The sequence below is a fragment of the Camellia sinensis genome, chromosome 10, assembly GCF_055761805.1.
Source record: "Camellia sinensis isolate YWXY chromosome 10, ASM5576180v1, whole genome shotgun sequence".
In the NCBI taxonomy this organism is placed as follows: domain Eukaryota; kingdom Viridiplantae; phylum Streptophyta; class Magnoliopsida; order Ericales; family Theaceae; genus Camellia; species Camellia sinensis.
In genome coordinates this window covers 1782216-1793872 of record NC_138970.1, presented here as the reverse complement: position 1 = coordinate 1793872, position 11657 = coordinate 1782216, and the positions used below count along the sequence as shown (strand labels likewise).

Sequence of the window (11657 nt, the reverse complement as noted above, 5' to 3'; positions counted from 1 at the left end):
AAATGTGATATGATCAAATAGTTATTAATATGTAATCAACGTAATTTTTTTATAGAAATGATATACTTGACGTGACGTATACATTGAATAATTTAAATTACCGAGATAAACCCGGAACAAGGCTTTACCATGAGCCAATAATAACCTCCAATCTGATTGCGTACTGAAGAGGAGGCAAACTCAATTAAAAATATCCAAAATATTATATTATGCAGATCACTACCATAGTAGAGGAGATATAAACGAATTTAAACTACTCTTTATTATGGAGTTGCCATGCTCTAGTTATGATTAGCTATTGGCTTTAGTTTTTTATTATTATTTTGGGGCTTACTGTTAATTTAATTTAATTTTATTTTTCAGCTCTGTTTAGACTAGATAATCTTGAAAACTAAAAATAACAAAATATAATAAAAATCTTTAAAAAAAAAATCATTAAAAAAATAAGCTAAAGTTTATTAAAGATAAACACCACCTTATCGCATTATGATTTACTCTATATATGATTTAGTCCTTAATTTCGAAAATATTTTGTCCATAAAAATATAATTTTTATACATAAATAACATTATTCTGTAAATTATCCACATGAGCTCGTCAATCGGGGTCATCCAAAATCAACCTTCCACCAACAATTATTATCATCGCATTCTCCACCATGGCCAATAAGCCCATCTCCCTTTTCAAAAATAGAGACACGAGAGAGAAGGGATTGATATTACATTTCACTAGGTCATCACAAAAAATTAAAGATTATATATGTATGTTCACTGTCAAATTATCTTCTGTCCGTCCCTTGAATAGCATTTCCCAAAAAATGTTTTCTAAAAACCATTTGGTAGTGAGAAGTTTGTGTTATTTCGCATAATTGTTTGTAACTTATGAAGTTAAAATAACTTAGATAAATTTTAAAAACCTAAACATTGAGAAGCTGAGAAAATATGTTTTTAATTTTTACTTTCTAATTAACAATTTTTAACTTCCAAAAAAGTGCACAAAACAGGCCTAATAAACATTATGATGATAGCAACAGATTGCATCATCATTCATTGTAAACAATGAAAGAAAATCCCGATGAGACGTTGTAATGTCAACATCATTGAAGAAGCATTACTCCTCCAGTCTTCCTGTATAAATTTCTCTAACAAAGTAGTAATTCAAAAAAACAAAAACCCATAAAGTATTGACTTAACAAACGTATGATCTCACAAGGCTGCAGCTACTGAACTATTAACCATCCTGCAACTGATACCGGTACATGTTTCCATGTCTCAGTAAAAATGTTGGAATATAAAATTAAAAAACACCAAACTGAAACTATTTTACAAAATTTTACAAAAAATGCAACAAAGGAACAGTGTATCGAATTCATGGTTTTGTATAGAAAGATTTATATAATATGATATGAAACCATCCTTAATTAGTGTGAAGATTGAGGCAAGGAAGGGGAATCACTCTTTAGTGGGGAAGGGAAAGCCTCTGATATAGTATCCCAAGAAAGTTTCTCATCCTTCCTCCTCCGACGATCCGTGAAGGCTGGTTTCATTGGTGTTCTAATCATTTCACCTTTGCGTGTTAAAATAGCTACAATCTCTGACATAGGCGGTCTTAGGTTTGCATGAGGCTGAAGGCATAAGAAGGCAGCATGGATTGCTCGCAAAACATCCTTCTCCACAAAACCATCTTCTCGCATTTTTGGATCTACTAGATCAATCACAGATGACCTCTCATAGAGCTTCCATGCCTAACAAGAAAATAAAAATAATTCAAATATATATATACATATATTACAACATAATCAATCAACTAATAAATACCAATAAAATACAGATACAATAATTGTAGAAATGGCAAGGTAATGACCCTACATATTCGGGGAGGTATTGCATTTCTGATGGTAAGTTAAGATCAGTGTTTTTTCGACAACTAATAATCTCTAGCACCAGAACTCCAAAGCTATATATGTCAGCTTTTTCAGACAATTCTCCTCTAATGGCATATTCAGGTGCTGTATAGCCCCTGGAAAAAAGAAGTAAATGATTAAAGGCCGCATCATTTTTTTTGGTAAGTAAAATTTATTACTGACAGCATCAAGAAGATGCTAAAAAATATAAAAAAGGAGCCCCAAGAAGGGGAGAAACCACCTAACAAATCAAATCATCTAAATAATCCAAAAAAGCAAACAAATCCAGATCCACCCTCCCAGTAACCCAACTATACAGCTTCAAATAAGGAATTGGAAATTTTGATGGATAATGCATGATTAAAAATTTGAGATATGCACGTAAAATGATGCAAGTTTCCACTCCACAATGATTAAGATTTGTAGATTAAACAATGATGCCAGCATTTATGGAAACTCTTATAAAGGATCAGTTATTATCTATTTAATAAAACAAGCTTAGCTAATGCCTATGCTCCAGCACAAGGAAAAGCATTAAAAAGAAAGAAAGAAAGAAAGAAAATAAAGAAGTGCAAAGGCAATAACATTAGTTCCATCATTATTTAGGGGAACAAATCCTAGTAAGGGTAGGTAGCTCTCTCATTCCATATTTGCTCAGTTCCCTCCTGTTCTCTCCCTTATTTGTCCTACTTTAAAGCACCCTTGAACATCTTCCACTTTGATGTTATACACCCTCATTAGACCTTTGGTGGTGTTCTGTGTGTGTATTGATCATGATCACTACAGAAGTAAGATCATCCCAAGTTCTAGAAACCATATGATTTCATACTTTCAAATCCACAAAAAAAGGGGCTGTACATAATATGATATGTTTGAATTTAGGATTTGTTGAAAGAAATGAAAACAAAAGGGAAATGAAATTACTCATACTGTGCATTTTTTGATGAGTAACCAAACAAAAAACAATTTTTTATTTTTTTTTTAATAGTACCAATTCATTTTCTTAGCCTAACCAATCAAAAGCAAAGAATTTAACTTCTCTCACTTATTTATCCTCATCATTTGTTCCCCCTTTCCTTTTCCTTTCCCTCAATAAATACTCAAACCAAACAAATCTTAGAATCTATGGTTGATTTCTTGAGTTTGGAAGGAATGATGAAAGGTAACTGCAATTTTTGCTCCCTCGGTTCATGCTACAATTCGAACTACAGGAAGAATTTTAGCACAGGAGACTATGAACCTAGCAATATTTGTATGTCAATAGTAGGAGGTGTAAGGGAAAAAACAAATGAATGTCTTTCCTTCAGACAAAAGCAATAATCCCAATTATTTACCTGTTACTCTTGCTGCTAATGACTCTAATCTCCCTCATGTTCTTTGTGAAGGTATGTACTCATGCACTAGATACCTATGCTTTCGGTTCCAATGTTGTTTCTCATTCTCATATTTATATCTTGTCTTCTGTTTATGTGCCTAAGAAGAACGAACTGGGGCAGAAAGAAGCAAAATGGCACAAGTGGATTTCTAAGGTAAATACAAGGCATATGGAACTTCAAAAAATTATACTGTTAAAGTTCATAATTCACTGAAGAGCAAAACAAAAAATAAAAACAAAAACAAAATGGTATAGTTTGCCCAAACTTTTACTCTCCTACTTAGAGCCTACATGACACTCTCAATGATCTTATATTTTTAAAATGGTACATGATTACATCACAAGGGCAATAAAAGTTGGACCACTGTATTCTCTTCTTTGTGATCCAATTAAGTTCCTTATTTAAATTAAGTCATAATAGAAATATGCATACTAAAAGTAGAATTCTTCATCAATGAGTCTCCCTCTCTCCTTCCACTTCTATTCAAACACGTTTTTCTCAACTAAAATATTAAATTTGTTTTTGTCTCCTCTACCTTCTTATTCTCCCTTGCATCTCTATTTTAGCGTTAATGTCTAACTAAACAATTAAATATATTAATTAATAAATTCAACTATAAATTTATATCTCCTAATAATAATTTAATTAGATTATTCATATAATAAAATAGTGACACATCCAAAATTTAGTTTGAGAAATTTCTAGGATGCAAATTAAATGATTAATTAATTTTAGTAGAAGAAAAGAACGACTATGAGTTGTGTGCATATGGGAAATGGTCGTTGTGTGCATAGATATGATTTGTAAACTAATATTGTAAAAAGGCCATATGTCCAGTTTGAGGGGCAGTTTTGTCCATTTGACGACCATTGGCCAAAAACCGGCACGTACTGTGCCCTTGAGTTTAGGATTTGAGGGAGAATACGCAACAAGAAAAGATGGTCTGAATTGTGAGTTGCGTGCAAAGATACAACTTGTAAACTGACCTTTTGTAAGTATGCCATGTGTTCAATTTGAGGGGCAATTTTGTCTATTTGATGGCCATTGGCTGTAAAGCCAAATAGACATCATGTCCTTGAGTATACAGCTAAGAAGTATGGACACGGACACGTGACATGACATGGATACGACACGGACATGCCGACACGTTAATTTTCAAAAAATGAAGGACACGACACACGGAGACACGCATGAAATATCTAATTTTATATATTTATTATATGTTATATATATGAATATATCATTCAAAGATAATAAAAAATGCAATATGATACTAATTTCTATAAATTTATATGGTTTTTATTTTATTATTGTATCTAAAGTTGTTTTGTTTAAACTTATAATTAGTTTCACATGTGTCCAATCGATAGACACGTGTGTTTATGCGATTGACACGTGTGTCCTCCAATTGTCCAAAGAATGTCCGGGTCTTTAAAAAAATTTAAAAAATAGGACACGTTTTGAAGAGTGTTGAACACGTGTCCTAAGAGTGTTGGTGTCCGACACGGACACGACATGGATATGTCACCTTCTTAGAAGTGTCTGTGCTTCTTAGGTATATAGAATTGAGTGAGAAAACAGACTAGGAAAAGGTAGTCCAGATTGTGTGGTGTATGCCCTGGGTCCAATTTGAGAAGCAATTTTGTCCATTTGATGCTTGTTGGCTGCAAAACTGGGCACACACTGTGCCCTTGGTATACAGACTTGAGGGAGAGAATTGAACACAAAAAGGTGTTCTGAATTGTGAGTTGTGTGCTTGGGATTGTTGGTTGCACCAAAAAGGCAGGGAATGGGGTTTTCTAATATATGTGTTTAGAAAACACACTTTTATTTTCTAATGTATGTGTTTAGAAAAGACACTTTTACTTTCCTAAAGTTCATGGACATGTCGACACGATAATTTTCCAAAAACACAGGACACGATACACCTTGAACAGGTTAAAAATTTAGTTTGGAGGGTTGCAGAAGTGTGGCCGAAGTGGCTGAGAGTGTTTGTCAACTGTCCGATATTATGAATTTAAAATTGTAACTAAGACACTTTAAAGAAGTGTCAAACATGCTTTTAGTAATTTCCACGAAGTGTTGTGCCCGACATGACACTCCTTCATGAAAGTGCCCATGCTTCTTAGTTCTTAACTAAAAGCCAGTTTATGACACTTTCTTTTTTTGCACTGAAAGCTTTCTTACTATTAGAGCTTTCTAACTACAATTATACATTATTTTATTCATGCGATATTATTACTTCATTCAGTCCAAAACAGTTGAAATTGTGTTTGCTAAAAGCATTTTCATCAAAAAAATTTTAGTAAACACACTTCCACGTAGTTTGTGAAATTAAGTTCCAATAGCCCTTAGTTTTTATGATAAAAAAACAACATAATTTGGTTAACAAGCCATTACCAAGGCTATATTTGTTCTCTTTCCATTTTGTATCAAAAGACTACCTTTATTTTAGGGTAAACTACCAATATGTCCTAATATTTGGACTTAATTCCCATCAAGTTCTATTGAAAATAAGTTCTAGTAAAATCGTCGCTAAAAATAATTTTTTGTGACGATTTTTGGCCTATATCGCTAAAAATTGACAATTAGTAACTTTTTTCTGTCACGACTTTTATAAATTGTCCCTAAAACTTACAATTAGTGACATTTTTCTGTGACAAATTTTTCAAACTGTCGCTGAAAGTTGAAAATTAGTAACATTTTTTTTGACTATTTTTTTTAAACTGCTGTTAAAACTTATAATTAGTGACATTTTTTGTGACAATTTTTAAACTGTCACTGAAACTTAATAATTAGTGACGTTTTTTAATAGTGTTTGATGAAAAATGCCATTAATTATCATATGACCTATTGGACAATAAGTCTATCTATTAGGACCTACATGTAAGTTTTCCTTTATTTTATTATTATTGTTACTTTTTTTTTGGCAGTTCTACTCAATAGGTACCCTAAAACTGCATACTAAAACCATTTTTGTTCCTTTTTATTTTAGTTGCTTGCCTAAAAATCCTTACTCCCAAATGCCATCCCAATGGCCTTAATGGTCTTTAGCAATTATAATATGATTGCAATGTTCTTGGGAAATTATAATCGGAAATAGACTTACAATGTCCCAGCAAAATTAGTGCTCAAGTAAACCTGGTCTTCAGGAAAGAACCTGGCCAGGCCAAAATCTCCAATCTTCGGTTGAAATTTATCATCTAGAAGAATGTTGCTAGCTTTGATATCTCTGTGAACGATTCTGAGGTGTGAATCCTCATGCAGATATTGCAATCCTCGAGCAATACCAAGAATTATTTGGAAGCGGGTTTCCCAGTTCAGGAACTGATCACTCTTTCCTGTGCCAGAAGACAAATTAAAAAAGTACACAGTAACCCTGGTCATTATAAAACTTATCAATTAAAATTCTGTTTAGTTTGCAATTGAGCTGCATATGGTGTCAAGCAAAAGTAGAGCTCAGACAGAGCTCTGGAAAAAAGTGTTTGCAGCATGAATCAGTTGTTAATTTCTATAGCATAAAGACCCATACATTTTAGGGAATAAAAAATAAAAAAAATAAAAGAACCTATACATTTCCAAAACAAAGGTCGATTCCATCATCTTTTATGTTGGGCGATTAGCTTTGCAAATAGGTTGGGCATGCCTCGTTCATCACATATTATACTATAAATCAATAAAAAAGTAAATGACTATCATTGTATTGTAGTAGCACACACCTAAATTAAAATCATTAAAAGTTTTAGAAGACTCCTTCCTTTTAAAGGTTCCTTCATCAAGCGGCGTGCACAGCAAAAAAGGAAAAATAAAAATATAAAATCAATTTCCGTCACAGAAAAGGATAGTCAAGGGTATGGTATGGGATGAATGTGCGAGTAGTCAAGTTAGTTTACTGAAGATGACAAAATCCAATAATTGTTTTTTCTTGCCCTCTTTTTTGGAGATCTTACAATGTAGACCTAGCTACAATCCCAAGAAGGATAGTGGGGATATTTGGTGTAGCTTATATGAGCTGTTTATAGCTTCTTTTATTATTATTATTTATTATTTGGGGAGTTTGTGTTAGACTGGTTGGTGTAACTTCTACTTACAGCTTATCATGCAGAAATAAATAAGCTCAAAAAACTAATTATCTGGAAGTTGGGGAGGGGTGTGTTTGGCTTCTATTTTTTGATTATCTACTTTCAACTTACAAGAAGCTATACCAAACAGGCCCAGTGATTTTAGCTTTTGGAAGCTTCAAATAACTTCTATCATGTAATTAGAGGCTAACCAAACCGAACCAAACTACGCCTTGTGTCCCAAAATTTGCATCCCATGTCAGTTTAGGTCTACTTCTCCCCCTAACATTCCCATTCCCATTCATAGTAATCATATCACTCTTCCTTATCATTGCATCTATAGGACTTTGTAGAGCATACGTAATTAAATGCTGATTAATTAAATAAAAACAAATCAGGAGGAGATTCTTTTCTGAACAAAAGGACTAGAGTATGCATACAGAGTCAAATATAGGTGATACCATATAGTATGAGGTCCAAACTCCTATTCTTCATGTACTCATAGACAAGTAGCCGCTGAGCTCCATCTGAGCAACATCCAATAAGGCGAACCAGGTTCTTATGTTGTATGCTTGTGATCATCCTCACCTCTGCAAGGAATTCTGATTCTCCCTGCTGGGATTGGTCAAGGGATAGTTTTTTCACAGCGACCAACCTTCCATCTTCTAGTTTTCCCTACAAAGAGGCAACATATTAATTAATATAATGATTGACATAATAAAAAGAAATTAGATCCCTTCTGAAGACTTAATCTGTCAGTGGTGAATATTTGGTGGTGCAATACGCACAAAAGGAGGCCAGCACATATAAACAATTTTTTTGCAACATCTACACTAAGACATTAATCAAAACCAACCTACATATAGGCTTAAGAGGTCCTTGGTCTTCCTAAAATTTAAGAACACAACAAATTTTCTTCTTAGCTCTTACGTTTCTAATTCGTTTCTTATAGTAAGGTTCTTTCTACCTTAAATCAAGTTTCTTTTTGCCTTAAATCCCATCCCTCTACCACAGTCAACATTTTAGCCCATCCCCTGCATCTCATAATTGTAGATAAATGTTGTTCGACCCATTCATTGTTAGTTCCAATATTCCATTTTGACGCTTCACATACATAGGTAGAGGTCGTCAAAGAGTTTTGCCACTATCTTTAGGACTTTTCCTGATTATACAAAATAGAAATAGAAATTCCCAGACAGAGTTTTCATTAGAAGCAGTAATACCCGATAGACAGGACCAAAACCACCTCTTCCAAGAAGATTACAGTGGTGAAAATTTTTAGTTGCCTTCTTTAATTTGTGGAAGGCAAAATAGCTTATGGTTCGAAGATTTCCACTAAAGAAATCAGTTGAACCTGCAACAAAATAACAAAAGTTTTAATCATGATGCTCATCAATGCTTCCCTTAGTTCTCACACATCAGCAAAACTTTTACCCTGCTGCCCTTTAGTACATCCTACAGACTTTTTCAGCTTTTCTGGTTTGATAATTTTCCAGAAGATAAATACGAGAATCAGCAATATTAGAAGCACAACTAGCCCTCCAAGGAAAAAGAATAATGCCGCTGAATGCTGCATAGAAGGAGAGTTCTGAATTCCAAGAGTAATTGCAGGTGATGGAGCAATCACTGAAAAAAAAAAGGAAAAAAATAACTTAGGTTAAGGCTCTCAAAAGAATTTTTTTGATAAAGACATGTTTGCAATATTAAAGTTACTTGTTAGTAATGCAGAACAGGGAAATTAAAGAATATGTATGTATAGTTTTCTCCCCTTTTTTTGGTACAAGTTTGTATAGGACCAATTCTAGATTTTTCCATTGTATCAATTGTTCATCATCAATAGATAAGATGACTGTTATTTTTGCTTGTCTACACTTCACATTCACAAAGATGCATCAATTACAAGTACTATATGATAAAATGAAGCAACTTTGATTTTCATGGCATATCAAATGCACACTTAGCTTTTTGTTATTTCACTTATTTTGACTTAGTCTACCAATATAGCCTAAAGTGAGTCCCACGCCCCCTAAAAAAAATAAAAAAAAAATAGAAGCTTTGGCTACTAGGCCATACATTAGAGTAGATATGAGACCGATCTAATGATAGAAACTCCAAGTGTGACTCTCAGAAATTATGCACTAAACTATTACTGAAATTATCCAGATGAGTAACTGAAGCAACATGAAAACAACGAGCTTGGCAATCATAACAATAAGATAGCCAGACAGAATAATATGTATAAGAAAAATGGTGAAAGAGAAAGATTTTCTCTGCTACAGTGATGGTGGCAACATGAATGAACTGATACACAACGAATCATAGCGATAAGTGCCAGGGGTCTCAAAGGTGCTTCCATGGTCAAATTAATTTGTTTAGTGTGGAAGCCCAAATTACTTCCAATTCCAGCATTCACCAAATATAATATTTATAAGAAAAATGGTGAAAGAGAAATATTTTCTCTGTTACAGTGATGGGGGCAACATGGACAAACTGATACACAACGAATCATAGCAATAAGTGCCAGGGGTCTCAAAGGTGCTTCCATGGTCAAATTAATTTGTTTAGTGTGGAAGTCCAAATTACTTCCAATTCCAGCATTCACCAAATTTAATTTGTTAAAGTTGTAGTTATATCTTCCAAAATCTCAGTACCTTTTAATTTTTACTTTCCATCCTTTCATTTCTTCGCTCTTCCTTTGTAGTTTATGTTGGATAGCTTGATATACATTGTTGGGCCCATTTCCAAACAACTTAAGTTTTAGGACAATTGGTGACTTAACAGTTTGAGGTGATTTAGAAACTAAAAGCTTCTCCAATATGATTGGAGGACAAGGTTTATGAACTCGTCATAGGAGACTTGCTAAGCCTTAAAAAAATTAGAATAGGATGGAATGGGTCTCTTGTACATAAGACCATGGTAAAATGGGGTATTGTATCAATGCATTACAAAAGGATCTCCTTCAACTATTTTCTTTTTCTTGCTGGTATAGTAGCATCCTAATAACTGCTAATCCAACATAATTTGTAGCCATGATTTTGAAAACTAAACTTTTGAGGGTGAGAAATTTTGTGTGCTCTTTAATTACTGAACTAATCACATTGAGTACGGCACTCTTGGAACACCATGTGACCCGTATTCGAAAATCACCAAATAACTATTCCCATGTGCATCTATCTGTCTGCCACAAATTTTCCCATTTGTTTTTTCTGCTTTGATGGACCCCTTTTATAATAGAACATATGTGATTTGATGATTTACAACAATGCTTACCTCATGTAAAGAAAAATCCCAATTTCATACCTGATGAGATTGATAAATGAAAATAGTGATTAATCAACTCATAGTTAGCATTCAAAGTACAGTTGCATCATCAACACATAGATACATATGCAAACATACATAGAGAATTACATGCAGAATAAAGTCCATCAACTAGCTCTCTTCCCCTATGGTCCATCAATTAACTGTGGCTTTAAGAAAGGAAGAAAAATCCATTTGTAGAAATAAGAAGAATGCAGCATCACATCTTATGCAGTAAAAAGAGCATGAAAATTTGAACATTTTAAATTTAGAGAAAAGAGCTCTTAATTAAGAGAATGACCAATTGTATGTGTAGTAAGAGAGCCGCCAAGCTGCAGGATGCAATAAAATTTAAAGCATGTGAGAAAAAGCAATGAAATTTAGCAATCTAACCTTGGTGTTTCCCACTTGAGTAGCTTGGAGGTGGTCAATGAGTAGCTTCTAATGCTAAACAATGCATCTCCTTTATTTTTTCTTCTTCTTCTTCTACCCCTTACCTTGTCTTCCTAGCTTTTGGTAACCTTGATTGAAGGTTCCAAAGCGAGAGGGTGAATGTATATGTATTAACAACCTGGAAATGATCGAAGTAATGGAATTTCGGACAACTGGAAGCATCTTTTTAATACCTTCTAGGGAAAACTGAACGATAGAAACAAGGAAGAAGATCCAAAAACGTCTTAGTAGACGACAAATCATTCTTGCTATCATCGAAAATCACAGCTTCTTTTGGAACCATATAAAAAAAATGGAGGACCTCCATAGGCAAATCCTTCTCCATTCTCAAAATATATAAAGTAAAATTATAATATATGTATATATATATATATGAGCATAGCTATTGAAGTCCAAAATTAAACCCATTTTTCAAACTTAATAATATGACAATCAATTATATATATATATATATATATAGCCGTCTCTCTCCCGCTCCCACCATCTCTTCCACCAGCCCGACCGCCACCCAACCCCTCCCCTCCCCACCCTGCCACCCAGGATGGCAATGGATAAGTTATCTTG

The 11657-nt window shown here is 33.7% G+C and overlaps 1 protein-coding gene across 2 annotated transcripts; it reads right to left on the bottom strand.

Annotated features, from left to right (window-relative positions):
• Positions 1–1200: 1200 nt before the first annotated feature.
• On the bottom strand, positions 1201–11427 carry LOC114258280 (putative LRR receptor-like serine/threonine-protein kinase At1g56140). Of its 2 annotated transcripts, XM_028198196.2 has the most exons (8): positions 11034–11161; positions 10611–10640; positions 8775–8966; positions 8564–8694; positions 7802–8015; positions 6389–6620; positions 1869–2019; positions 1201–1744 (listed from the first exon to the last, which is right to left on the bottom strand). In XM_028198196.2, the coding sequence occupies exons 3-8, from the start codon at positions 8914–8916 to the stop codon at positions 1421–1423; spliced, it is 1194 nt and encodes a 397-aa protein (XP_028053997.2). In that variant the 5' UTR covers positions 8917–8966; positions 10611–10640; positions 11034–11161; the 3' UTR covers positions 1201–1420. The 2 variants fall into 2 exon arrangements, with proteins under 2 accessions (XP_028053997.2, XP_028053996.2); XM_028198195.2 differs by lacking the exon at positions 10611–10640 and having other exon boundaries at positions 11034–11427.
• Between the last annotated feature and the right edge of the window lie 230 nt (positions 11428–11657).